This window comes from Cyprinodon variegatus, unplaced genomic scaffold (assembly GCF_000732505.1).
Source record: "Cyprinodon variegatus isolate N-32 unplaced genomic scaffold, C_variegatus-1.0 Scaffold101, whole genome shotgun sequence".
Taxonomy (NCBI): Eukaryota; Metazoa; Chordata; class Actinopteri; order Cyprinodontiformes; family Cyprinodontidae; genus Cyprinodon; species Cyprinodon variegatus.
Genome location: NW_015150554.1, coordinates 895104 through 921155, shown reverse-complemented (window position 1 = coordinate 921155; position 26052 = coordinate 895104). Strand labels below are relative to the sequence as shown.

General features: G+C 40.1%; 2 protein-coding genes and 1 pseudogene across 2 annotated transcripts in view; 1 reads left to right on the top strand and 2 right to left on the bottom strand.

Moving 5' to 3' along the window:
- LOC107084477 (zinc finger protein 91-like) overlaps positions 1-15122 on the bottom strand; it is a 19478-nt gene extending 4356 nt beyond the window's left edge. The window contains exons 1-6 of the mRNA XM_015374361.1: positions 14174-15122; positions 13773-13921; positions 11124-11599; positions 7038-8650; positions 6900-6931; positions 3504-3865 (exon numbers count right to left, since the gene is read on the bottom strand). Coding sequence (XP_015229847.1) covers positions 3504-3865; positions 6900-6931; positions 7038-8650; positions 11124-11599; positions 13773-13921; positions 14174-14224 — 2683 coding nt within the window. The 5' untranslated portion in view covers positions 14225-15122. The remainder of the gene's footprint in view (positions 1-3503; positions 3866-6899; positions 6932-7037; positions 8651-11123; positions 11600-13772; positions 13922-14173) is intronic.
- A 44-nt stretch (positions 15123-15166) lies between these two features.
- Positions 15167-19043, bottom strand: LOC107084489 (gastrula zinc finger protein XlCGF57.1-like). The gene is made up of 2 exons (XM_015374376.1): positions 18725-19043; positions 15167-17726 (listed from the first exon to the last, which is right to left on the bottom strand). The coding sequence occupies exons 1-2, from the start codon at positions 18957-18959 to the stop codon at positions 16120-16122; spliced, it is 1842 nt and encodes a 613-aa protein (XP_015229862.1). The 5' UTR covers positions 18960-19043; the 3' UTR covers positions 15167-16119.
- On the top strand, positions 18996-21463 carry LOC107084495 (annotated as a pseudogene).
- The last annotated feature ends 4589 nt before the right edge of the window (positions 21464-26052 follow it).

The following is a 26052-nucleotide window of genomic DNA, read 5'->3' as shown; positions in this document are numbered from 1 at the left end:
AGTTGGAGAGAATCCAAATTAAAGTCTTTTTATATTTTTACATCTTGTTTTTGTTGTTGTTTTTCTTTTTAACCAAATTGGACCTTTCCTGTGTCTGCAATAAAGTATAGAATATGACTGGTGAGAGGAGAATATAAGTGGTGAAGGGTCCGATGGTAACACTGGAGGAGCTGCAGAGATCCACAGCTTAGGTGAAATAAAAGCCCTTTATGAAAGCTGGGTGTGAAGAAATTTATGGTTGAAAGAAAGAAAAATCCTGATTAGACGAAATAATATTTATAGGCTAGAATGACCCAGTTAAAGTCCAAACAGAAATCCGAATGACGAGACCTAAAAGTTACAACTTAGTTTAAAGAAAGCCAGTTTGGGTTATGGAATCATAAAACATGATTATCTTTACGTTCCTTTTTACTTTCTGTTGGTTTCAGAATGAAACTCTTTTTGTTTTTGTTTGTTTAATGCTGGTTTTCTTTATTTGGTGCTTTAGAATAAAGTCTACAGTGTGTGTTTATAGTTCCTGGAAAGATAATAGGACTCTTGGACTTAGACCTCGAAGAAAACAGGAAATTGGTATCAGCCAGGCATCAGTAATAAAAATGTTTTTTATCACAATCAGGACAAGAGAGGAATGCTGCAGAAGAATTTCAGATGTGCAAATAAGTCCATTTTAGTTGTGGCATAAAGCTTTATTCTTGGTTACTTTGTACAGTCTAAGTCTAGTTTTGGTTCATGTTTAAATCACTGCTACTCAGAATCAAATAAAGTAATGATGCTATCATTTGATCTGGGCATATTTTTAGCCTTGTCGAAGCAGCAGGCTAACAGATTTCTCAGAAATTGTAAATGATGAGATGAAAAATAAACAGATGAAATCAGATATCTTTCTGCAATGTATGAAAAATCCAACCAACAGTTTTTCCTCTCACTGAAGCTTCAGGTTTTGAGCATTGCTTTACAAGCTGCTGATACAGAGTCAGGTTTGTGGTATATAGAGTTTGAGTTTTTTTTACCTAAACTGTGGCACTGCATTAGTAAATTGTTTCCAACCTAAATTTCAGCACCCTAATGTGTTTGTTCCACATTAGGGTGGTGTCCTTAGCTGAAAGAAGACCCATTTTTTCCTCCAAATGTAACCATGGTCTCAGCAGACTACATAAAATGTCTCTGAAAAAAGTTGCAACCTATGTTTTTGCCTTACAGAGTAATGCTTCTTCCTTTCTGAGTGGACTTTTAGCAATCATCAGTGCAGGACTTGTTACACTGTGGAGAATGAAGGATATGGAGGCGTTTTGCTTTTCTTCCAGCTTTGCCTCACATTTCACATCTGGGACAGAGACCCGGTTTCCTTCCTGAATGGTATAAAGGCCAGACATTTCAACGGTGTTTAGACACATATCATTACTTAACAGATTATCATAGATATCAGGCATCTGGAAACTGAACCTATGGATGAAATAAATTGTTTTAGCCAAACGATTCTCTCTCTGATATTTCCATGGGTGTGTCTCTAATTAACTTATAAGCTGTAAATTGACTTTTTAGAAGCTGACAAAGCTCTGAAAACATCACCAAAGCTCTCCCAAATGTTTAAAAGTCATCGTAATCTTATTCAAATGTTAAAAAAAGAAAATTTGAAAAAAAAAAATCTATTACTCTGTATTTTTGGTAACCATGTTAATTAAAACGTTATGTTAAAAAGTTTTTGTGAGACTGAGAGAGTTGTCTCTGTAAAACGCCTTAAGATGACAGGTGTTGTGAACTATATAAATAAGGTAAATTGAATAGCAAACACTAAATATCTGGTGTCAAATGCATTTAGCTTATTAATCCTGTTTTATAATCATCTTTATTAACGGTTTATGGTGAAAATATAGAACGGAAACTGCAGCTGAAACACCTCAATATTCTTGCAGCTCAGTGTGTGACATATGGCTCCCACCCTCTCCAAATTTAATAAACAAATAAAAATGGTGGTTTAAACAGAAATCTTGTTGGAGGATTAATGGCAAACCAATTCTTCTGCGACTTACAGTGACACAGGTCACTCAGAACTTCTCAGTGAGAGGATCCCAGGTGGTCTAGGCTACATTAGTCTAGGCCTGAGCAAAGTGCAAGGAGATATAGACGCTGTTTGCTGCCACTGGGTGTCAGGAAACAATGAAACAGGACACAGCCAGTCCACATCAGTTCCAGTGCTTCTAATAAATACCTGGGAGTTTTGTTCTCCCACCATTTGACATTAGAAATCACTACTCTAGTTTGTTCAAGCACCAGATATGCGGAGCATTAAAAAAAACAAAAAACAACTCAAATTGTAGAATTGTAATTAAATACCAAATTAAATAAGTCAAACAGAATTGTTATGCAATAAAACACAATTTTAAAGAATATTAGTTCAGTTTTATATCAATATATATAGAACTTTTATTCATTTTTACATTACTGAATATACTTTGAATTAAAGAGGAACATTTACCTTCAAATCAACACAACACATTATATTTCAAATTTTTCACAAACAGCTTCTGATGGCACCATTTGGCTTATAGATATGCAGGAATATACAAGTTTTAAGCTTAGATATAGAGTATGTTGCTGAGCAGGTTGGTAAGCTCAGTTCAGGTTACCATAGTGACATAACCAGGTGTTTGTCTTAAAAATATCATGTTATTTTTAATTTGGTTAAGGAACAATATTAACTCATTGTTGACCAAAATTTGATTTATCGAAATGTAAAAATGTCTTTAAAGGATTCTAGAATAATTTCAAATAATTGTATTCCGTTTTTGATTTTAGAATTTTTTTTTAATAGTTAAATATCATTATATAATCTTCAATTTATGGGAATTGTAAGACACCTGGACATTTTTACTAAATTTCTTACAATATATAATGTGTATAATGACTCTAAATTGACTTTAATTATCAAAAGTCTAACTTAAATAATTTTTGTTGCTTCTGATTTAGAAAGTTAAAGTCTATCATAACCTTTAATGTAACACAGTTTCAGACAGTTTGACAAAATGTCAGAAATATGTAACATTTTTTTCTGATCAATATGCAACACACTTATAAACTAGAGATGCACTGCTTCAATATTAATACCTGTACCAACCCTGATACTAAAGAAAATAGATCAGAGTATCTGTGAAAATTTGGTCAATCCATAGGGGCGGATCTATTCATTCTATTTCTACAATAAATCTAGGGTGGTAAACATCTCCTTAACAGCAGGTAAGTGCGTCCATTTATGGACTTTTATCCCATAATGCAATCTGTTCATTATTTTCTCAATTAATAGATTAATAGCAGAAGGTTCCACAAAAAAGATTTTATTACAGAATGAAACCGGGTGAAACTTAAACTTTTTCCACATGAGTTCTAGACAGAGCATATTAACAGATTTATAATTTTTTTTTCTTATGGATAAAACTCGTAAAAAGAAGCTTAGTTTTGATTGGCCTCTGGTTGCCTAGCAACAACCTCCCTGTGATGCAGCTCACCGATCTGTTTCAGTCGGACCACCGGGCTTAGGACGGCCTCTAGCAGCCGGTTCTGCCGCTCCAGCTGCAGCCGGTAAACCTCCACCTCGCCCTCCAGCAGGATGACAATCCGCTGCACAGCTGCTGCCATTCCGTCCGCAAGAAGCGGCCGCAGCAGCTCCACCAAGCCCCGAACCGAGCTGGCTTCACCGCCTCGAATCTCCAGCGCTTCCAAAATGTCTTCACTGACTTTAGAAAGGAGCTCAGACAGTGAGTCGGTCAGAGACCGGAGTCCGAAGCTCTGAGGAAACACTGATAGATTCATCCCGGGACTGAGTCCCGTTCTCCCGGGGCTGCAGGAAGGAAAATAGTAGTTGTTGTTTCTAAATCAGTCCAGTTCATCAAAGGCCTGATCGCAGGTCACAGAAAGGAGGAGCGCCCCCTGCAGGAAGGAGGTCGCTAAACACGCCCAACGATTTCAGTGGGTCATTTCCACTAAACATTCACAATAGTAAAATAAAAATAGCGCTTTTAGTATTTACACCTCATAGATGTCTTCCACCTTCTTTGAAAAAATGAAATGCTTCAGCTGTTTCAACTTTACAAGGAGGTCGCAAAATATGATTAACTACCAGAGGACGAATAATAAACTTACTGGGGAACAGCCAGCCCATTATGGGACTACTGCTCAGTTACCTAGGAAACACAGACTAATTAATCCAGAACTAATGGGTAGTTTCACTTTACTTATGAGTACACTAAAATATTAGTTAATGGTCAGCTAGTTATTAAGTAATGAATACTCCCACAGTAACTATTTCATATGATGTTTCACTTTACTCTAGGGTAGATAAGCCTCAGAAAATGGTCAGCTACTGAGCAGGTCATTATTTGGTCCTAGTAAATACATGAAATGTTGCTTGACTCAGAAAATTAAGCAACATAATAGCAAGGCAATAATTTGATACTAAGTAAAGTATTGTTTCGTCAGCTCTGACTTCAAAGGTTTAGGGTTTATTTAGAACCAACGCTGAGTATTTATAATCTAATCTTGGGGTAATGAACCAGTAGTCTCTAAATAAGTACTGGTTAACTATCCTTTAGTTCCTGACTAGTTTCTCTTTGGTTTTGTTATTAACTATACTTTAATTTCTGTTTAGTAACTCTTTATTTTCTTAGTAACTACAAATTAGTTCCCAAATGACTTTGTGTCTCCCTAATCATTCAGCAGCAGTCACATAATAATGATGGGCTGCGTACGCCCCAGTAAGTATCGGTTAACAACTCATTAGTTTCTTATTAGTCCTCTAAGCATTCAAACCAGACATTATGCACTTGAAATAAGACACTGCTGTTGTTTTTTCTTATTTTAAATGGAAATTGCCTTAATCCATTTGCAAAATGTCTCACTTACCTACTCCTTTCAAGAAAAAAAATGCACTTAAGAACTGACTTACTTAGATTTATATTTTTTGCAGTGTGTTAACAGCACCAGCGATCAGGGGGATGAAGATGACAATGGTTGGCTTTTAGGTAGCAGCTAATTTCTTGGTATTTCTCTATAATCTATTTATTTTTTTAAATAACTGTTTTTCTCATACTTTGTCTTCATTACGACAGATTTGTGTAAAAAAACAACAACTTGAAAACGGGTTTTGTCTCTAATTCTGGAGAGAAACACACATAGATTTCAAGTCTCACATTTTGGAAGCCCAAAAATAATGGAAACTATCTGTAAAAGAAAAAAAAACAAACACTATTTCTCACAATGAAATAAACTTTTACTAAAACACAAGAAATCTGATTCACAATTATGAACTGGGCACGTCTGTCCATCTCACAAAGAATCCCAGACAGATTACAGAGGCCAATAAAACAGAAAAAGACAAAAGCTCATCATACAATTGACATATTACAACCTCCCGTAGTGTCACAAAACATCACTCTTTTAGTTTAATCCAATTCAGAAGAACATGCTGCTGAACTGGTAAAGCCTATAAAACAGAAATGCATGTCTGCATGCAAAGATATGGAAAAACAAACAGTTGACGGCTTCTGTTCAGTAAAACCAGGCTAACTTGTGACCCATAATGTACATAATGATTAAAAGAAGGTGATGCGGACGGGCCCGTATGGGTGACAGAGAACAAACATCATCCATAAACATCAGTGACGACGCTTCAATGCTCAGTCTAGCAATTGTTGGAAAAGAAAAAAAATATATATTTCAATGGAAACAAATATGTTTTAGCTATATTAGAACCAGCATCAGAAGTTTCATTAGCCTGTTTTAGTGTCTTATAACCACAGATAAATATGATGATCTTTGATCAGCGCCTTTAAAATAAAATTAAAAGCCAAAACAAAACAAATAAAAACAGTGTTTATAATTATGTGAAAAAATAATCTTTTTTTCAAATTTCTTTTCAACGACTAACAATCATTTTATTTGCTCTCCACTGGATTCGTTGTAAACATAGGTGTAGTGAAGTGTGGAGACTCTCCCAGAAATAAAAACAATCCAAAGGAGAGAAAATGTTTGTAGTGTAAAAACAAAAACATCCAGAAGATAGAGCAAAATTTTTAAACTGATACCATCACAGAGACAAACCAGTAATAGATCTTAGCAGACCCCAGTTGACGCGTACGACTATGATTGAACACATTCTATACTATTGTTAATCGCACTTCAGCTGATATGCAGGGAGGTAAATACTTCTTTTGTTTTATTTTCATTGCAGTTGGCTCTTACTTCTGCTTTTGTATGAATGCAGACATATTTAGTTTATGATTTAAAGGCATTGAGGGCGAGATTTTATGACATGCACATGTCCACACTGTTAAACGTTTCCTTACTGTGAGCAGATTATTAAAATTACTTTGAACCAACTGTCTGAGTGGGTGCATGGTCTACATCTCAGGTCAAATGGAGGTTTATTTATTATTATCACAAACTCTATGGGGAATTTAGGTGGAATTACTATGATGAGAACTCTAAATATGTCCCCTAAAATATCTAACATACCTTGGTATTTCAGGTGGCGTTTATTCAGGATTCAGCAAATCTCTATTTAACATTAATCACCACAAAAAAGATGGATTTTAATCATCAGGATGCCTTATCTTTAGTCATTTTTAAGGAAAGCCTTTCTGCTTGATTCTAGAGGTGTACAGATCAGTTGGCAGACTTCCCCAGATCGGCTCTGAGTGATACAGGTAAAGACTCTTTGATGCACAACCGTTGATGATCTGGTAATTCCTTCATTTTCAGAGCCAAAAACTTCTCACCCTATTATGGAACTGACATTTTTTCCATTTTTTAAGTTTGCACTTAGAAAAACTAAATTAATCAGTCAAGCGTTCAGATCAGCAGATCAGAAAACAAAGAAAAACAGAACTATGGATCCAAGGAGAAACCTGACTGCTGTATCCTTATAGACCATCTGCATCTGAACAAAAAGCAGAGCAGGTCTTTTCCTAATCCAACTATTTTTTCAGCAGTTCTGGAAACAGTTTGGAAAGAACATCCCTAAATGCAGAAAAGGTCCTGGTCTAAAGCTGGAAGTTCTCAGGAAAATAACTCTCCACCCTCTCTTCCTCTGCGTAGTCCACATTACCGCTGGCTTCATGCACTTTGATGTGACCGTTGAGCGACCGCCTGGCCTGGAAGCTCTTCCCACAGATCCTGCATACGTACGGCCTCTCTCCCGTGTGGATAAGGATGTGTCTCTTCAGGTCCACATCCTGCATGAAGCCTTTCCCGCACACCTGGCACAGGAAACGCCTCTCCTTGTTGTGGAAGCGGATGTGGGTGTCCAGGCTGTTTTTCTGGGTGAAGCCCTTTCCGCAGATGCTGCATGAAAAGGCCCGCTCGCCTGTATGGATCCTCATGTGCATTTTTAAGTTGCCAATCTGGTTGAAGGCCTTTTCGCAGAAGCTGCAGGTGAAGGGTTTCTCTCCTGTGTGGATTCTTAAGTGCATCAACAGCGCTGATCGACCTGGGAAGGATTTCCCGCAGGTTTCACAGGTTCTGGCAGCGACCCGATGGAAGCGCAGGTGAGTGTTGAGGCTGTCGATAGAGTCAAACTGGCTTCCACAAACCCCGCAGCAGCAGTTGGGGTCCTGCCCATGAGTCCCTGCGTGTCTGACTAACAGAATCTTCCGGTCAAAAGCCTGCCCACACACTTTGCAGTTGGACACCACTGAAGTGCGACCTTTATTGGTTTTAGGAATAATGTCCCCATGAGTGGTCGCCATGTGTTTACGCAGATCTTTCCGCTTGCTAAACGCCTGATTGCAAAGGCTGCAGGAGATGATCAGCTCTTCATTGTGCTCCTCCATGTGGCGCTCCAAGGATGTCAAGTGGCAGAAGGCCCGGGGGCACTTCTTACATTTGAAAGGCTTTTCTGCAGCGTGGACCAGCATGTGAGACACCAGGTTAGTCTTCTGTCTGAACATTTTGTCACATTTGGGGCATGCGTGTGGCTTTTCTCCAGTGTGGATGCGGAAGTGCAACTCCTGCGCCCTGATGGAGGTGAATGTTTTCCCACAGATGGAGCATGTTTTGGTGTTCTGCTGGTGAGCCTGCAGGTGAGCCATCAGACTGTCAGCAGAATCTGAAAGCTCTCCACAGAAGCCGCAGCGGCACTCCGGGTTGCTGCTACACACCCTGAGAGCGTGCTGCAGAAGGAAGCCTTTTCCAGGACAAAGACGCCCGCAGACGTAACAGCTGAAACTCTCTGTAGGAGGTGCCCTCTTTCGTTTCTTCACTTCCCCTACAGGTTCAAGACCCAAAAGCTCTCTCTTTTTTTTCCCAAGAGATCCAAGAGGCCGACCTCGCTTCTTTTTCTCAACAGCTCCTACAGGCTGACTTCTTTCTTGTCTCCCAACAGATCCGAAATGCTGACCTCTCTTCTTTTTCCCACCTGACCCAAAGGGCCTTCCTCTTTTCCTTCTGCCTTCGGATCGGAGAGGCAGACTGTCCATCCAGTCGTCGTCCTCATCGGTGGTCTCAGAGGCTGGCTCGTGGTAGGATGGGGAAGAAGAGCGTGGTGATGACGGGCAGGAAGCGTCGCTGATGTTATGATCGGACTCAAAACGACTTAGGTTTGGTGGGTTGAACTGAGGTGGAAGGTCTGAGTCATCTAAGGTCACGATTTTTAGAAGGTCTGAAAAGAAAAAAGTCACACATGTGATCAGACTTTAAAGATCAAAGGAACAAACAGTTTTGAAGACTGACCTCCCCATCATACACATTTTCTAAACAGGTATTTAAAATAATAGGAACACTCACTTCAGCATTGAAATATGAATCTACCACTGTGTAAAGATATATGAAAAATAACCCAAGGTGGAGATATTTTCAATGATAGAAATGTATTTAGATTTATTAATCATACACACATTCATACACACACACACACACGCACATATATATACCGTATATACATATATATACCGTATATATATATATATATATATATACCGTATATATATATATATATATATATATATATATATACATACTCAAAAAAATTAAAGGAACACTTTGTAATCAGAGTATAGCATCAAGTTAATTTAGGGCTGGGCGATAATTCAATAACGATATATCGATCGATAGACGTGTGGCGCAATAGAAAAAAAGAGGGTCGATAAAAGTTCGATAAAAAAGAAACGCGGTTTTCCTTCCTTCTCATTGTAGCCTAGCATGTAGGTTTATGCTAGTCACTGCTTCCTCCCAACCAATCACAATCGCGGACCCAGGCACGCCGTCACCAAGCGCCGCCCTCCCAAACCACAACACAGAGCACATGAAGCTGTGCAGCAAGGAGAGGCGGAGGAAATTGTTTCAAAGAAGGGTTTTTGTAGTTCGGCAGTTTGGCAGTATTTCGGTCATGGCAAGTCGGACCAAAAACAAACCACAGTCATCTGTAAAATGTGTCGGGAACCAGTGAAAACGAAGTCTGATAACACAACCAACTTTTTTTTTTTTATCATCTCAGCCGCTCACACCCGCAGGAGTACCAGCTGTGTAGGCCCCGGCGCGGCTCTCCTCCGAGGAATCTTCGGAAAATATATATATATTTTCAGTTCTGGGCAGTTTCCCACGTAGTTCTAACAATTGAGATAAAAATGCTGAGGGGCCAGCAACTTCAAAGTAATAACTCAGGTTAAAGCATGAAACGGGGTAGTCCATCCCCTACAGGATGGCACATCAATACGTGCCATTGCCAGAAGTTTTGCTGTGTCTCCCAGCACATTCAAAGTAATAACTCAGGTTAAAGCATGAAACGGGGTAGTCCATCCCCTACAGGATGGCACATCAATACGTGCCATTGCCAGAAGTTTTGCTGTGTCTCCCAGCACAATCTCAAGAGCACATAGGAGATTTCAGGAGACAGGCAGTTACTCCAGGAGAGCTGGACAGGGCCGCAGAAGGACTACAACCCATCAGCAGGACTGGTATCTGCTCCTTTGTGCAAGGAGGAGCAGGAGGAGCACTGCCAGAGCCCTACAAAATGACCTCCAGCAGGCCACTGGTGTTAATGTCTCTGACCAAACATCAGAAACAGACTTCACCAGGGTGACCTGAGGGCCCGACATCCTCTAGTAGGCCCTGTGCGAACTGCCCGGCACCGTGGAGCTCGATCACCCTGTGCTATTCATAGATGAGAGCAGGTTCACCCTGAGCACGTGTGACAGACGTGAAAGGGTCTGGAGAAGCCATGGAGAACGTTATGCTGCCTGTAACATCGTTCAGCATGACCGGTTTGGTGGTTGGTCACTGATGGTCTGGGGAGGCATATCAATGGAGGGACGAACAGACCTATACCGGCTAGACAACGGCACCCTGACTGCCATTAGGTGTCAGGATGAATTCCCCGCACCCATTGTCAGACCCTATGATGGTGCAGTGAGTCCTGGGTTCCTCCTGGTGCACGACAATGCAGAGTATGCAGGCAGTTCCTGGAGGATGAAGGAATTGATATCATTGTTTGGCCCCCACGCTCGCCTAACCTAAATCCAATAGAACACCTCTGGGATATTATGTTTATGGCCAGGTCTCCCTCGAAAAAGAGATTTTATCTTAAGGAACTTCCTGGTAAAATAAAGGTAAAATAAATAAAAAGAAATAAAATGTTTCGATCCATCTGACACCGCCAGGTTGCACCTCAGACTGTCCAGGAGCTCAGTGATGCCCTGGTCCAGATCTAGGACCTGAGGAAGCCATCAGTCATCTCATTAAGAGCATTCCCCGACATTGTCAGGCATGCATACAGGCACGTGGGGGCCATACAAATTACTGAATACCATTTTGAGTTGCTGCAATGAAGTTTCAGCAAAAGGGACTAGCCTGCTGCATAATTTTTTCACTGTAATTTTTTGGGTGTCTTTGAATTCAGCCCTCTGTAGGTTGATAATTTTCATTTCCATCAAATGATGTGGCATCCTTTGGTTCCTAACACATCCCCCAGTCCATATCAGTATAAATAAACAGCATGATTTTTTTCCCCCCATTGAGATCTGATGTGTTTTCAAAGTGTTCCTTTAATTTTTTTTAGCAGAATGTGTGTGTGTATGTATATATATATATATATACATGATTATAGGTATAATTTAATTAATCCATGTTGTTCCTACCTCTGTTTTCAGTCTCCTCTTCTTCACTTTGATCTGACGGGCTTTTATTGTGAAGTTGACCGGAACTGGATAGGTAACCGCAGGCTGCAGGTGTCGCAGCGCCTTTAAAAAGCTGTGATTGCTCAGATCTGTTCAGTCTGACTTCAGGTTTCAGCAGAATGTCCAGCTGCTTCCTCTGGCGGCAGATCTCCTCCTCAGACCGCCGCAGTCTCTGCTCGTATTCGGCCAAAGTTTCCTTAAACAGAACGAAGATTTCCTCCGCCGCAGCTGTTAGCCGGGCGGTTAACAGGGCTCTCTGTGTCCGGAGTTTAGCCGCTTCCTTCCCGTGTTCTAGCTGCTGCAGGACGTCTTCAGCGGCGGCGCTGATTCGCTCGTGTACCGACATCCGCAGCAGCTGGAAGGAGCTCATTGCGCCGCAGTCTGAGTTCTCGGAGCCGCAGAAACCACAGAGAACCTCGGAACATGTAAACACAATCCTATGGAAAACGCTTCCGTTTAATAAATTCAAAGCATAGGAGTGAAACAGCGACCCCTGCTGGACCGGAAGAGTCCAGTATATATTTGAAAAATTATACACACACAAAAGCATTTCAACAACCTGCAGTGGCCTAGCCAGTCCCCAGACATCAACCTTATAGAACATTTGTGTAGGGAGTTGAAGGTCCGTGTTGCCTAGTATGGAAGACCGTTTCCGCCACTCTATTAAAAAATAAAAATTATCTCATTATAATGAGATAGTAACTCAATATAATGAGTTACTATCTCATTATATTGAGTTACTATCTCATTATCATGAGATAGTGTCTAATTATAAGATAGTAACTCATATATAGTATCTCATTATAATGAGATAGTAACTCATATATAGTATCTCATTATAATGAGATAGTAACTCTATATAATGAGATACTATATTATTATGAGATAATTTTTTTTTTTTTTTTTTACAGAGTGGTGGAAACGGGCTTCCATACGTAAGAGTGTTTGAGTCACTGAAAGAGAAATTGGAGGGAAGCTTTCCTAATATAGACCTTTTGAAAAGAGACAACATATTTTAAATTGATTAATAATTCAATGAATTAGTTGTCATTGCTATAAAAAAACAGTTCTATTTCAAACTTCAGATTCCAGAAAAATATATTGAAGAAAGATGCATGCATTTCTTTCTCTCCTGGTGGATATTGAAAACCACATACATGTAAACCTGATAGACTATATATGCATTTATTGTTCTATCTGTATCTAAAAACATGACTTTGTTCTTTATTGTTTCTAGTCTATCAAAGAAGGTCCAAAGAGCCACTAGCGGTTCTAGAGCCGCAGGTTGCAGACCTGGTGGAACCTTTTGATGCAGAATCTTCTCTCACCAACCATAGTGCTTTTTTTTGTTTGCACTTTATAAGATATTCATATTAAGGTGCACTTTTTGTGAGGATGGACCAAAGATCTAATAGGAGGTTGGATAAGGTGATAGAGTCACTGAAAGGAAATATTAAAATGATGGATGGGATTCATCTTTTTAAGATATAAAATAAAATCTGGAATGGCCTGTAATTTTTTTTTAAGTGTTTATGATGGATTTATTGCGGAAACACTGTTTCAGGACTGCCTCGTTGAGTGTTTAGTCATCTGTCTGTGCGTTGCTCTTGTGTTTTTTGTACAGCTTGAGGCTCGTAGACCAATCTTTGGCCAACACCCTCTCCTGCTTGGTCACAGCGCTGAAGTCCAACCTCTTCAGGTGAGGCAACACCGAAACAACATGGTTCCTCAAAAACAGTAAAATGTGCACATTGGTAGACATTAGTTGCTTTTTTTTTTAAAGATTTTTTTTTATCAATAATTCTGAGATACAACTACTTTTTATTGTAATAATTTCTCCAATATGTTAGTTTACATAAAATAAAAGAAGCATAATAAAATAAGCATCTGATACCTACTCAGTTTGGCAAATTTGAGGATGCTAAATTATGAAATACGTATTCCAACTTGGTTGAAAAGTGAACTACAAAAATCAGGTTTTCAGAGAGGACCATCAGAGATGACCTTTCTTCTATCTGTACAGGTCTGAGGTCGGCTAACGTCTCTGCAGACCCCACAGACCCTGGACACAAAAAGTTCAGACTTTTACTTTCATGTTCAGCCTTTCTACACCTGTTAACTGTTTGTATCTGGATAATTTATATTATCTATTAATTTCTTAATCAACTCCAAATTATTGAGGCCAGAAAGTTTCCTAACTATCAAGCAGGATTCTGGCTGGGCCACATCAGAATGGTGGTATAACCATTCCTCTGACGAAACATGCTGGCAAATTTAAAGATTGCTGTAAAGCTACTTTGACCAGGTGGTAGGATTATATCTTAGCTTTATTGTATATAGTAAAACTAAGATATAGCCTGCCCATGGATGCATTCTTGTTTGCCACCTTGCCTCTCTTTCTTGGTAACTCATGACTTTCTTGTCAAATCGCTCGACCAAGATAGACCAGGGGTTTTACTTTGCTGGAACTACGGAGACATTAAACCCCCCTAAACCTTCACCAGAGTTTGTATCTGAAACACCACTGTTGTTAAATGGGTATTAATTGTGTTATAACCATAATTATACATTCAAATAGAATTAAAATGGTTGACGGTTAAAGCAAATCACCTGTAGCCCTTGTGTTTATCAATAGCATTGCCATGCAGTGTCAGATTGTGCAGATGAGTCAGCTTGCTCAGCTTGTTCACTTCATTCAGGTAACGGATGTTGTTGCCATGAAGATACAAAATACGCAGTTCATTCAACTGACATAAAACCTGAAATGCACATACAGACACTCGTGTCAACTGCAAATATTATTTAAAGATGAAGAAATAAATAAAACAGTACATCAGGCTTAGAATTCGACAGTAAGTTGCTTATTTAAAATGAAAACAGATTGAATGTTGCAAAGACAGGTAAGAAACAAGTCGAGTCAAAAGAGGAACAGTGATTGAATCCGTAAAATGTTAATCCTGCTTAGCAAATGAGCAAATAATGAAAAAGCATTAACTGAAACCGAGTCTTACATCATCGATTCCGGTCATTTTGTTGAAGGACAAGTCGAGCCAGCCCAGCATGGATGGCTCTACCAGGAAGTGGTTCAGCGTGAATTCAAGGTCACTCAGGTCCTTGATGTTGTTGTAGTTGAGACGTAGAGCCCGAGTCCGGTACTTGTTGTGCGAGTCGGTCCTTAAAGGACGCAGGCCCGGGCGGGGGTCCCTCCACGTCGCTTCTAAACAACAACCAGTCAGTCCAAATATCCAGGAAGTTTTTTTTTTTTATCATCTTTTTGCCGATAAACTCATTGCTAAGCTTTGCAATATACAGTATATATAAGCACACAAAATCATTAATGCAGCAAAGTTCCTTGAATGAAAACAGTAACGAGAAATTACCTGTGACCGTGAATAAGCCGTTGAAAGACAGATCTACAGGAGGGCCATACTCCATGTTTAGGTCCTAAAGTTACTTTAGAAACATGAATTCCGCAAATTTGAATAAATACAAGAATTTAAAAAGATCGTTTCCATGACACAAATACAGCTCTGACAACAGTTTAGCCATGGTGAAGATGATCTACCTAGAGCCAAATTATAATTTTTTCTGTTTTTGGAGCTGATGGCCTATTATTAAGTCTTTATCCGCTAACTGCCTCCAACAACTGCTTCAGAAACAGTCTGACTTCATGATGTGTTCAGTGTCTGGGCTCAGCGTGGCCTCTAAGAGCACTGAAATGCTACCAGAGAGAAACTCCTATAAACTGTCCCTAAAAGATCAAGTTACTAACGCTCCTGTAGAAAATATAAAAAGCTTTCCATGGGAGGAGATTACTGATAAAACATTCTTTCATTTTCTTAAAGAACAGAATTAAACTTTCAACTGTCACAAGTAAAAAGCAACGAAATGAATTCTGGGTTTAACCCATCCCCTTGGAGCAGTGGGCAGCCATTGTGCGGTGCCCTGTGAGCAGTGTGGGGTTAAAGTTGTAGGGAAGCGGCTGTTCCAACTGTTGCATTTCCGAATTCTACCAAGTGGGGCCCGACTTTACACGAGTGAATAAAGGGTCTTGCTCAGGGACCCAGTGTAGTAGTCTGTGGGAGTGGGGCTTGAACTTAGAACCTCTGGATTCCAAGCGCTAAGCCCCATCCACTAGGCCACAATTTCCCTACAGCAGCTACATCTTGTCTAACCTCACTTTTTGCTGCACATTTAGGTATTAAAACCAGACAATGTCCTGCTTTATATTATTTTTTAAATATCTGCTCCCCTGTTTGCTGATTTGTTCTTATCTGATGGCATTGTGGTTTACGAATATCTGAATCAAAGTCACACAAATTGTTTGATAGCATGACTCCTGAACATTTGCCATATAAGGTATTGTATTTTTCAGGTTTTCTGTATTGCAACCTCATCTTAGAAAGTTTTTTTAATTGTAGTAGTTTGATAAAGTACATTTTCACTCAGGCAAAACTTATTACACTTATTATTTTATGTGACAAATGGCTGCTTGGGTTGTAATTAAGCCAGAGCAGCGAAAGCACAGGAAACCTTTTAGATGGTTAGCAACCGTCTGAAAGCTAAATATTTCAATAAAGCAAGAATTAAAAAGCTATAAAATGTTTCTGTTACTGTAAGAAAATGGAATCAGAGGGATTAATGCTGAAGCTTTTCTAAACTTCCCAGTTTTAGGTCAGAAACATTTTCTGAACTTTTTTTAAGAAATAAATTATTATAAACCGTTTTGAAAGCTTTGCATTTCTTTAGAAGCAGCAATTAGATGCTGAAGTAGGTGAAAAGATTCAATCTAGCTGCTTTAATTGACTGAAGTGCTTGAAGTGGAGCAAATTGGCCATTTTAGAAAGCACAGGAAGCAGGCTGCTATTTGAGATCAGGACTGCAGTTTTGTACATTTTTTCCCCAGATAAACTTCCTGTCAGCCTGGTGTGACTGTCCACCTGTCTCATCATGCAGCTCACAGCAGAAGCAACTGGGGTTGGACCTCCTCCTCTGGTTGCTGCTTTGGTTCTGTCACAGCTGGGTTCTTGGCAGCTCGTTCTCCTGCGTGGACCTTCTTGTGGGACTCCAGTGAGCGTTTTTCCTGGTAGCCCTTTCCACACACCTGGCACCTAAAGGGTTTCTCACCGGTGTGTGTCAGCATGTGCCTCTTCAGGTCGATCTTCTGCACAAAGCCCTTTTCGCAGACCTGGCAGTCAAACGCCTTTTCCTTCTTGTGGAACCGCTCGTGTGTCTCCAGCGAGATCTTCTGCCGAAAGGTTTTTCCGCAGAGGCTGCATATGAACGGCTTCTCGCCCGTGTGGATCCTCATGTGGGAGTCCAGGTTGCCGATCTGCCTGAACGTCTTGCCACAGACCTTACAGGGGAAAGGCTTCTCCCCCGTGTGGATCCTCTTGTGAACGTCCAAATGTTGGCTCATGGTGAACTTCTTGCCGCAGATTTCACAGGGATAAATTCTGGGCTTCCCCCCCGTGTGGCTCTTGATGTGTCTCTTAAGAACGGTGTTTTCGATAAAAGTCTTCCCACAGAACTCGCAGATGTACGGCCTCTCGCCCGCGTGCAGCTTCAGGTGTCGCTCCAAAGAGCTTTTCCTTGGGAAATCCTTGCAGCAGTCTTTGCACCTGAATGGCTTTTGACCAGTGTGTGTCCTCATGTGGATCTCCATGTCCCTAAAGTTGTCTCCACAAATCTCGCAGACCTTCTTTATTTCTCTGTGATCCTGGATGTGGAGCTGCAGGCTCTCTGAGGACTCGGCCCGCTCTCCACAGACGCCACAAAGGAAGTCTGGGTGGTTCAGATGTGTCTCAGTGTGCCGCAGTAGGTTCCCTTTATTGTGAAATGCATTTCCACAGACTTTGCAGCAGTGTGTAGGAGTCAGACTTGGTTTTCTGCGTTTGCTCCTCTCGGTTCGCTGGTTGTGGTTTTGAGCATGCCGCCTCAGCTCCGACCTTGTTAGGAAGCCTCTTCCACAGTCTTTGCAGCTGAATGCCATCTGTTCACTGCTGGCCATCGTGTCTTGCTCTAATGGAACCTTGTGAACTGGATCTTCAGAGGACTTTTCTTCCATATGACTTTGCAGGTGAGTCACCATGATTTCCTTCTGACTGAAGCCTTTGTCACAGAGGTGACAGGTATATGATTTCTCACCAGTGTGCTGCCTCATGTGCGTCTCCTTTGCTCGGATTGTCGGGAACTTCTTATCACAGATGTCACAGACCTTGCAGGTGGTGCGGTGAGTTTGAAGATGCTGCTTTAGCTCGTCACTGGACTCCAAGGTTTCCGCACACACGCCGCATCGACGCTCGTCTTCCATTGTGTGTTTCTCCACATGTTTGATCAAAAAGCCTTTTGTGTCGAAGGATTTGCTGCAGACCCTGCAGCTGTGAGATGTTTCATCCGCTGCGATGGCATCGCCCCCCTCCTCCTCTGCTGTGTCATTGTCTGGAGAAGTTGCTTGCTGGTCAATCTTGGAGGCAATCTGCAGACTGGAAGTGGAACCTGGCAGCTTCTCCTCCCCTGAGATGCCAAAAGATTGACCCCTAACTCCAACAGAGAGATGCAATTCTGCAAAAACACAAACAAAAAACAAACAATGATAATACTACCCGTCATAAAGTGCACGAAACCTTTTGCATTTAGTCAGTGGTGACGATTTTAAATGCCTTTTTCAGAAATTTTTTTTCCCCTCAATTTCTTGTGTAATCTAAAATAATAAACCAAGATAAGGAATGGAGTGTGAGCAAAAAATTATTTTACAATATACTGCAGATTTTGACTGCCTGATATATCTATCTTTAAGCTCCTATTATTGATTTTTCCCTAAAGCAGTGATTCCCAACCCGTGGTACTTCTACCCCTAGTGGTCTGTGAGTGCATTGCAAGGGGTACATCCAAAATATTAAATGTTTTAGGTAGTTAAAAGAAATAGGGCTGCTTTTCTTAATGAGACCCCAACTGAAAAATGAATCAAGCTTTTATCAACCAAAGAGTACATTTTTCTTATATGTTTGAGTTCGCCTTGAGCTGTGACCCACATCAAAACTAAGCAGAGGAACAGACTGGTAAAAGCTGTTTTTCACATTGAGCTATCGGAGCTCATCAAAGCTCAAATGTCTTGTAGAAAACAAAGTAATTAAGTCAGTCATGCAGCTGCAGAAAAAATAGTTACAGCTATGAAGCCCATGAAAGATGCAGCTGTTGTCATGAAATGAGAGAAACTCCAACATTGTCTTCAGTTGCACCAATCCATGCCCATCTGATTGAAAGACTTCAAGAGAGCCCAGGTGACTAACATTTCAATTAGTGGAAATAATTGGAAGGGGGATAATATAAAAAAAAAATCTAATCAGCAAAACTTTTGCGACCCCCATGCAGTACCTCTGTGGGCCCCCTAGGGGTCGCGGACCCCCTGTTGAAGACCCAAATCAAATAGAAACGGTGGCTCTCCATTTGACTTGATCCAAGCTGCTTTGCAAAGAAAGTTTCCATTTTCTAATTGAGCACAGCTGGTAGATATAAACACACGCAGCCACAATTACAGCACACCGTGTGAGCTTACGGACCTTGTCGCTCCTCTCCACGGCCTCCTCTCCCGCCCTCGGCCGCTTTGTTCACTTCAAAGGCGGAGAGGATCAGCTCCACGGCCGCTGCGACCCGCTCCATCAGCAGCCCCCGCAGCTCCTCCACCTCCGCCTGGCGGCGCTCCTCCAGCAGCCCCAAGATCCCGGAGGCTAATGCCGCCAGCTGCTGCTCTATGGAGACCTTCAGGCTGTTGCTCACTAGCCGCCTTTTTGACATTTTTTTAAGAAGATTTCCAGCTGAACCAAAGAGCAAAATGTAAACAGAAGGATGAACTTCCGGGACAGAGTTAACGTCATTTCCGGGGAAAAGCGGAAACGTGTGGTTGAATTGCTGGCTACTCAGTTTAGGCTACCTTCCAAAACAAAGCGAAATTAAGTGAGTATATCACAACATTTTAATATATTACATTGCTATTCGTCAATTATTTAAACGCCATGTTTGATGCCTCGTTGCTTCGGCGAGTTGGACACATTTACCAAACTCCCATAGAAAAACCTAATAATGCTTAAACCCAATCATGTGACGAGTTAAATACATTTAAATATCTGATTTATTTTTGTTTCTTTTTTATTATTATCTTCTGCTAAGTTCGGCAAATGATTGACGTTTTAGTTAATGCAAATATGGACACTATAAGGACAATTACAGGGTTTTTATTGTCCTAATAATAACAACAATAATAATAATAACTTTTGTGAGTTATAAATATTGATAATAATAATGATAATAATAAATGAAAGCGGGAAATACACATTCCAACAGACTGTTTTGTTGATAAAAATGTTATTCTTCCTCAGGTGAGTTAGATTAAACTGGTGTTTGATCTCATCCTGGTGTTTATTTATTGTCAATGTCAGACAGGTTGTGTCCAGCTGGTTTCATTTCACTGGATTTGATATTACTATATTTGCAATGATTTGTGTTTACGTTCTGAAAAAATGTTTTTTGTTTACATTTGTTGTTAGAAATTATTGATCATTGGAGGATTTTGATCTTCTTTTTGGCTGCATCCAACACAAGCAAATAGTTTTTTCTCCATTACTAGGAGACAAAAGTGTCAAAAGTGAAAGAGATTTATTGATCGATTAAATTTCTATTTGATACCCTGTGCAATAACCTGTTTCTCTATATCTGACACATAATGCATGACTATATATATATATAAATATCCATGTGCAATAATCCTGTTTAATAATCCTGCTATAAATCCTTTAAATAATAAGTTTTATAACTTATCTCTTACAACTTAATTCAGACTATTCACTATTCATGTTTAAGAGTCATGAATATGGTGGGGGAAGCTTTGGCTGTTGGTTAATGCTGAAATTGCTGCTTTTGGGTTCTTATGCCACTTTCTGTTCTGTGTTTTAGCGCCGCTTCAAGAATCAACTGACACCTCGAAGCAGCCTATATGGCTCAACAGAAGAAAAAGAAGAATCACAAAAAGGGCATACCTGATCGGTGGCTGGACTACTGCCCTGTAGGGCGGAGGATACCAGGAACTAGATTTATTGCCTTCAAGGTTCCTTTAAAACCATCCTTGAATTGTCAAGTTCCAGATTCTCAGTCTTTTAGTCTGTGGGACCTCTTGGACTCCGTGGAACGGCAAAACCAAGAGCTGGGTCTGATCGTGGATCTCACCTTTACCACGAGGTACTACTCGGTGGAAGACGTCCCACAGTCCTGCTCCTACATCAAGATCTTCACCGAGGGTCACAGAGTTCCCTCTGATGCTACCATCCTCGGCTTTAAGCGGGCGGTGAAGCAGTTCCTGAATGAGAACCAAAACAACAACAAGTTAATCGGAGTCCACTGCACTCACGGCCTGAACCGTACGGGATACCTGATTTGCAGATACCTGATCGATGTGGACGGGGTTGATCCTGAAGCGGCTCTGGAGCTCTTCAATAGCAGCAGAGGTCACTGCATCGAGAGGAAGAACTACATCCATGATCTCAAGAAGGTCGCCAAAAGAAGCAATGAAGGCATCGACAAGCCAGACAAAAGTCCTATCAGCGGGCTCGCTGTGGAGAACAGACCACTGACGAACATAAAGCAGGAGAAGGCGGAGATTAATACCGCAGCACAGGACGCCGAAGCCTCTGCTGATGACTCAGCAGAAAATAAACAACCCAATGAGAAGGAAGCGCCCCAAAAACGAACCAAAAGCAGAGGAAGACGTCGGCCAAAAAAGGGAGAAAAGAAGTCTTTGGATGGATGTACCCAGGATGCGCTGCCTACCACCTGAGCAGAGCAGAAGATAAAACAGACAGTTTATAAAACAACTGAGCTCAGGTTAATTCAGCCAAGAAGACAGAAACAAAAGTACATTTTCTTTAAGTTAATTCAGCCAAGAAGACAGAAACAAAAGCACATTTTATTTTATTTTTTTTTTCCATTTCTTTGCCAGCATTTGCTTCCTTCCTAAATAATAATAACATTTAAAGAAATCTTTACTTAATATATTGAAAGGCTGAATGTTATGATTTTAGCTGCTTATTTCTAATGTATCATTTACTCTTAGTTTAGACCCCGAGCAGCACGTCTGCTCACAGGACGAATTATTTTCAGCACAAGGTGACTTTCTTTGACAGGAAAAAAGTAAACTTATGTGTTCTGTTTTAATGAATGAATTAACAAATGTTTTTTTTAGTCGGAGGTTTCAGATTATTTTTTTGATACAAAATATTTTTAATATAATTCAGCCAGTTTATATTTAAAGAAGCTCAATAGTGGTTGTGTTTTAAAAGATCAATAAAGTTTGTTTGGTTATTGAAATTAAATGTTTCTGGTTTTATTAAAAAATATTGGCTACTGTGTGATTAAAAGGTTCAGAACTACAGTTATTCAGACTTAAAAGATGTTTATATCAAAAGAAACCACGCATTCATCCACCTTTGCCTGCTTATTCTGTCAGGTTTGCGGTGGTTTGGTGCCTTTCCCCGTCAGTCTAAGGGTGAGAGGCAGGTGCACCCTGGACAGGTTGCCAGTCTGTCGCAGGGCAACACAGAGACATAGGAAGATGTACAACCATGCACACACACTCACACCTAAGGACTAAAAGAAACCAGAATTTTTAACTCAAAGATCTCGTTTTCTTTAATTTTTCAAAGGCTGAAATTTTGCTTCTCACAGCTGAAGCTCTGATCAGAGACATTTTGCTTCAGCCGAATTAATAATGGAGCGAATTATTAATGGAGTCTAAATGCTGCACTCAGAGTTAGGAACTACCAAGTGTTCCTCTAGGTTCATGTAAAGTTTAGCTGACCTATCGCTCAGGTGGAACCTTACATGACGTCTGCTAGAAAGACGTAAATACAAATAATAAAGCATGTTTGGCTCCCTCCTCAATCTAGATAATGTATTTATTTTATTGCCAAGATCTTTAACCTAATGCATTTTTTTCTCATCTGTGATCTAAAATGAGACTTTTTGTTAATAGAGGCTCTAAGAAAACTCCCTGTCATCATATTGGTTTAAGACTCAGCATGTTTTTTTAGTTTGTTTTAAATTTCCTGGGTCTGTCCTTTGCTCATAGGGGTCCGATGCCCAGATCCACTAGTCAGAGGCCCCAGAATTAAACAAACTGTTTCATTAGCGGATAACTAATGGAAAAAGGCCTTTGATGTTCTACGCAGAAACAGCTTCTTAAATGATTATGAACAATGATGACTATGATTGATGTCCATGACTTTGCTACTTATGTGTTCTTAAGTTTCTTTAGGTCAGGGCTTAATCTGTTGATGTTTGCCATTTAGGAGCCTACTTCGTGCTGTCAGGCAAGTCCTAGTTGGAAGATTTCCAGACTCGGCAGGTCTGGAAGTAATTCACTGAGTAAAAAAAACCTGATAATTCACAGCTGAGTAAATGAACTGTCATTAGATTTATTAAATACGGCAATATTGGTTCGGATGATTTTTTTAAATTTATTTAACTCAAAATAAGAAAAATGTTCTAATCATCTCAACATTTGTTTTAGGATCTCAATATTTTTTTTTTTTAACAGCACTGTATTTGATAACTTACTGAAGTCTGAAAAAAATTTTCTGGATACACCATCCACTGTGAGTGACTTTACTTACTTTTACTATTTACTTAATGAAAACAAGCTTGTTTTAAACTAATTTGCACCACTGAGAGACATACTTTCTTATTTTTCATAATGCACTAGAAAAAAAAATTATAAGCAACTTTAGTCATAAGAAAAGAGCACAGCTTTTTCAGGGCTCAGCAATGTGGCGTTTGTGGCTGATTTACAATACTTGCCCTAGATTCTGTGTGTGTTTGTGCGTGTGTAATTCATGTGTTATTCCCCCCCTTAAAATTAATCACTGGTTTCTCCTAACCTCACAGCAATCTACCCACTACCTGCAGCTCAATTCACCCACAGACACCCGTAATTCCTAGACCGGACAGCAGCCGAGATTTTTCCAAGGTTAGGCTTTATTAAAAGTTAATAATCAGTCAGGTTGACTACAGCTACCTACAGTATATATGAGGGATAGAATACTGATCCACTGTCCACTATCTATTTGAACCCCAGTCGGCCTCACATGATGGCCGCTTGCTCTAAGCCGAGTTCTGCTGGAGGATTCTTTCTGTTAAGAGGGAGATTTCCTCTCCACTGTTGCTACAAGCATGCGTTTTGTGAGGGAGGGATATTATTTTCGGAGTCTGATCAGGAAATGGTCTAGTTGATTCGTAAGATCAGGACCTTGTAGCAGCAGGGAGTTTAAGGGAGTCACCTGTAATGTGGCCCCACAGTCAAACACAACCCTAAGTTTTTGTTTTTTTGGGTGATAAAAGAGTTGTTGATGGTGAGCTGACGGTGGGACACTTTACCCCGGACCAGCTCAGTTGCTGGGCCTCTCTCGTTCCCGATCTATGGTTGGTGTCTACACTTACCCGGGTTACACCCAACAGTTCCGCCGCCGCCTTCATGTTCCTGGTCGAGTAAGGATGAAGGTGATTCATGACGAGATAAAGGCTCAGACTCTGAGCCAAGACATAGATGCCTTGCTGGCCAAGGGTGCTATATTGCCTGTCGACCCCCTGCGGGTTCCAGGGGGAGTTTGCTCAAGGTATTTTTTATTCCCAAAAAAGACTCTCTGACTCCGGCTGATTTTGGACCTGATAGGTCTGAATGTTTTCTTGAAGACGTCCCCCTTCCACATGTTGAGCATAAGGGATGTGCTTCAGACAATCTCCCCAGGCGGCTGGTTCACCTTGGTTGACTTGAGGGACACATACTTTCATGTCCCCATTGCACCACATCATTGGCAGTTTTGCCGTTTTGCATTTCAGGGCAAGTATTTTCAATTTAGAGTTCTTTCATTTGGTCTCTCTGTCCCCACGTGTCAGATCCAAGAAATGTAACATGAAAGATGTAAGACCACATACACATTTTGGTGTCAGTACCAGTACCAACATCTTTTTCAATACTTTTTGGTACCTTTTTTCAAATAAAAAGAGAGAACACACACAAAATTTACCGACTATTTTAATAAAAGAGAAATCCTGAAACAATAGCACACAAATCAGCAAATAAAACAAATACAAGCTTTTCTAATGCATGCATTTTTTAATATAAACAAATTAAATCTTAAATGATTCAAAGCACTAACATTTTCTTAGTGCACTCAAACTACTTTAGAACAGTGAGTGAAGTGCATGGAGCTTGTGTAGTTCTGACATAACGTGATCAGCTTAAACTAATGACACAGGAGAGCAATTTAAAGCAGAGAAAAGACTGCTCTCTGTATTTAAGCAGAGATTTATTTTAGTTTCAGATTAAAATCCTGCAAGATCAACTTTGCGCATATGGAAACGCAGTGGAATGGCTTTCTCTTCTCTCAGTAAAGAAGCTGCAGGCTGAGGCCAATGTCTTCAGTCATGATTTCATTAATTGTGTCGATAACCAGTGACATTAGTTACCGATCATTGTTACAAAGTATAGTTAGTTAGCTAGTATGACATGAATGTCTTCAGTTCTACATACAGATACAGAAAGAGTTTTGGTTCATTAGTCCCTAATTGTTCATATATCATTATCTGCTTAGTGATATTAGAGAATAGGGATCTGTCTAACAGTTTTCACAACCTAACCCATGCACACTTTGTAGAGAGCACTGCTGCTCAGAATGTCCTTAAAATGCGGACTTATTTTTACGACCAGAACCTACCTTCACCTTCCAGTGATTGATGAGGTCTGCAGAATCTAGAAGGATGCATTTAACTTGAGTGACTTGTTTTCTCTTTTATGTAATTGGCATGAAAAGAAGTAAATGCTATCATTTAGATCACGTATTCTCATTATTTTACAATTGAGTTGTACAGTGATGGCTGTGCTTGTATGCATGCAGTGGTTTATGAAAACAGCTTATAAATGGATCTTTTTTACTGACTCAGATGGAGGCTTTTCACCAAACATACCAGCAGGGAGCAGCACCAGACCTGTTTCTCTGAACAAAGAAAAGCAGAAGTGTGAGTAATACAACTAACACAAGCTCATTATTTTTCTTATTCTCCTGTGTGTTTTAAAATAGTTTTACATCACATTCCTTCCCTTTTTCTCCTTAAAGGTTGTGTTTGCCAAGGGTGNCGGGTTCCAGGGGGAGTTTGCTCAAGGTATTTTTTATTCCCAAAAAAGACTCTCTGACTCCGCCTGATTTTGGACCTGATTAGTGTGAATGTTTTCTTGAAGACGTCCCCCTTCCACATGTTGAGCATAAGGGATGTGCTTCAGACAATCTCCCCAGGCGGCTGGTTCACCTTGGTTGACTTGAGGGACACATACTTTCATGTCCCCATTGCACCACATCATTGGCAGTTTTGCCGTTTTGCATTTCAGGGCAAGTATTTTCAATTTAGAGTTCTTTCATTTGGTCTCTCTGTCCCCACGTGTCAGATCCAAGAAATGTAACACGAAAGATGTAAGACCACATACACATTTTGGTGTCAGTACCAGTACCAACATCTTTTTCAATACTTTTTGGTACCTTTTTTCAAATAAAAAGAGAGAACACACACAAAATTTACCGACTATTTTAATAAAAGAGAAATCCTGAAACAATAGCACACAAATCAGCAAATAAAACAAATACAAGCTTTTCTAATGCATGCATTTTTTAATATAAACAAATTAAATCTTAAATGATTCAAAGCACTAACATTTTCTTAGTGCACTCAAACTACTTTAGAACAGTGAGTGAAGTGCATGGAGCTTGTGTAGTTCTGACATAACGTGATCAGCTTAAACTAATGACACAGGAGAGCAATTTAAAGCAGAGAAAAGACTGCTCTCTGTATT